General features: G+C 46.6%; 1 protein-coding gene and 1 long non-coding RNA gene across 5 annotated transcripts in view; both read right to left on the reverse strand.

Moving 5' to 3' along the window:
* LOC127009856 (uncharacterized) overlaps positions 1 to 2500 on the reverse strand; it is an 87511-nt gene that overhangs the window by 76491 nt on the left and 8520 nt on the right. The window lies entirely within an intron of this gene.
* The window catches only part of LOC127009809 (forkhead box protein D2-like), a 1418-nt gene continuing 800 nt past the window's right edge, over positions 1883 to 2500 (reverse strand). The window contains exon 1 of the mRNA XM_050883187.1: positions 1883 to 2500. This exon is cut by the window's right edge and continues 800 nt beyond it. Coding sequence (XP_050739144.1) covers positions 2016 to 2500 — 485 coding nt within the window. The 3' untranslated portion in view covers positions 1883 to 2015.

Below are 2500 nucleotides of genomic sequence, written 5' to 3' on the forward strand. Positions count from 1 at the left end.
GAGAGAGAGAGGAGGAGAGAGCGAGAGAGAGAGAGAGAGAGAGAGAGAGAGAGAGAGAGAGAGAGAGAGAGAGAGAGAGAGAGAGAGAGAGAGATTACCTAAGAATCACTCTTTATAACACACACACACACACACACGCACGCTCAGGTGAAGCCAAGATTTTACGACAAACACACACACACACACACACACAGGTAAAATTGATGATAAACTTACAGGTGTGAAAATAAAGGGAGCGAAGGTGATGGCGGAATGAGAGAGAGAGAGTGTGTGTGTGTGTGTGTGTGTGTGTGTGTGTGTGTGTGTGTGTGTGTGTAAAAATTATAGGCGGTATTTTTAAGTTTTCTTTTTTTTTTACATTAAGAGAAAAAAAATAGTTATCGAAAAAGTGAAAGTATTGATATTATTACTGTCATCTCATTATTATTATTATTATTATTATTATTATTATTATTATTATTATTATCATTCCCAGCTGCTAATAGAGAAAGTAATGAGAAACAAACAAATACACTCACAAAAACAACAACAAAACAACAACAAAAATAACAACACACACATACAAAAAACAAAACAAAAAACAACTTATATTTTTTTCCCTCATCTCAATATCGTCTAAAATTCACACACACACACACACACACACACACACACACACACACACACACACACACACACACACAGTAACCCTTAATTAACCTCACTAAGACCCCCTGGTTATCGAAAGGAGAGAGAGAGAGAGAGAGAGAGAGAGAGGGAGGGATCAAATTTCACTAACATAACATTCTTCTCTGAGTCTTTTTAGGATAAGGTGTTGAATCCCACAAACGCCGAGGCTGTAGGATTAGGAAGAAGGATAGTGTAGTTTGAATCTCTTTGTGTTGTTATTGTAGTAGTAGTAGTAGTAGTAGTAGTGGTGGTGGTGGTGGTAGTAGTAGTAGTAGTAGTAGTAGTAGTAGTAGTAGTAGTAGTAATAGAGGCAACAGTAATGGTAATATAAATAATTAAAGTATAAATTATAATAAAAAATAACAACATTAGTAATAAAATAAATAACTGAAATAAAAATGATAATAAAAAGAAGATAGTGTGAATATCAAGGCTTTTAGTATTCCCCAAGAAATTATTAAGTAGCTATTATAAGTATTAGTGATATTATTAACACTGTTACTATATACACATTCAGATTTAGCAACACAAAGCTAAAAGCGATATTGCGAGTGTGTTATCGTGTCTGTGTGTGTGTGTGTGTGTGTGTGTCGGTGTCTGTGTGTGTGTGTGTGTGTGTGTGTGTGTGTTGCCGCCCCGCCCCGCCCCAGGTATATTAGTGTTTCCGGGTGGGGGGAGGGGCGGGGGTGTGCTGGCTGGCTGGCTGGCTTCCGATCCTCCCCCCTCCCCCCTTCCCCCCTTCCCCCATCCGCCCCCTCTCGATCCTATGTTTAGTTTGATTAATCGAGTTTCTTGTCCCGCTCATCATCCCTCAGTGCTGGGCGGGGAGATGTTCTTGTTAATTGGCGTTCATTGTTGCTGTTACTATTATTATTATTATTATTATTATTATTATTATTATTATTATTATTATATTGTTATTCGTAATTGTTGTTATTATTATTATTTCATGCATGTGCCTGTATCAGTGTATTATTATTTTTATTATTATTATTATTATTATTATTATTATTATTATTATTATTATTATTATTATTATCATTATTATTAGTGTTACTGTTACTCTTTGTATGAGGTATCATCATGTCAGTCTGAGCACAACCAGCGGTGCCAAGGTTCAGTCCTCGCCAGCATTACTGCCACGGTCCTACCCTCACGCCGGCGCCGGTGGGGTTGGCGGCGGCGTTGTCGTGGCGGGTGAGTGAGAGACGCGTTACCAAAAACAAGTTTAATGCTATACACAACAATGTACAGAGGTATATACAGCGGCGGCGGAATGTGGCGGAGGGGGGCGGCGGGCCCGGCGACCCACAGCGCCGTCTAGGTGACGGCGCCGCGGGTGTGTCTCACCGGGACAGCGAGGACGGCGCGAAGGTGTGGGACAGCGGGGCGGGCAGCGGGCGGGGCAGGAAGGGCGGCCCCAGCAAGCGGCTGAAGGGCTCGGGGTTGAGGGCGGGCAGGGGCAGGGCGGGCATGGGGCCGGGGCGGCACGTCGGCGGCGGCGGCGGCGACTTGTCCCGCCCCATGATGGCGTCGATGGTGAAGGCGGGGCGCGGCACGGCGCGGGTGAGCGGCGGTGAGGGCGGCGACCCTAGCAGCGGCTTGACGGGCGTGGGCGCCACCACGGGGGCGGCGGAGGGGGCGGGGCAGCCGCCGGGGAGCGACGTGGGCGGCAGGACGCCCCGTAAACTTCTTATAAACTCCACGTGGGGCGCGAAGGCGGGGTGGTGGTGGTGGTGGTGGTGGGCGTGCGGGTGGTGCAGGGCGGCGGCGTGCAGGTACGGGTGGTGGGCGTAAGGCGACGGGCGGTGCACGAAGGTCGGGTGCGGCC

The sequence above is a fragment of the Eriocheir sinensis genome, chromosome 1, assembly GCF_024679095.1.
Source record: "Eriocheir sinensis breed Jianghai 21 chromosome 1, ASM2467909v1, whole genome shotgun sequence".
Lineage (NCBI taxonomy): Eukaryota > Metazoa > Arthropoda > Malacostraca > Decapoda > Varunidae > Eriocheir > Eriocheir sinensis.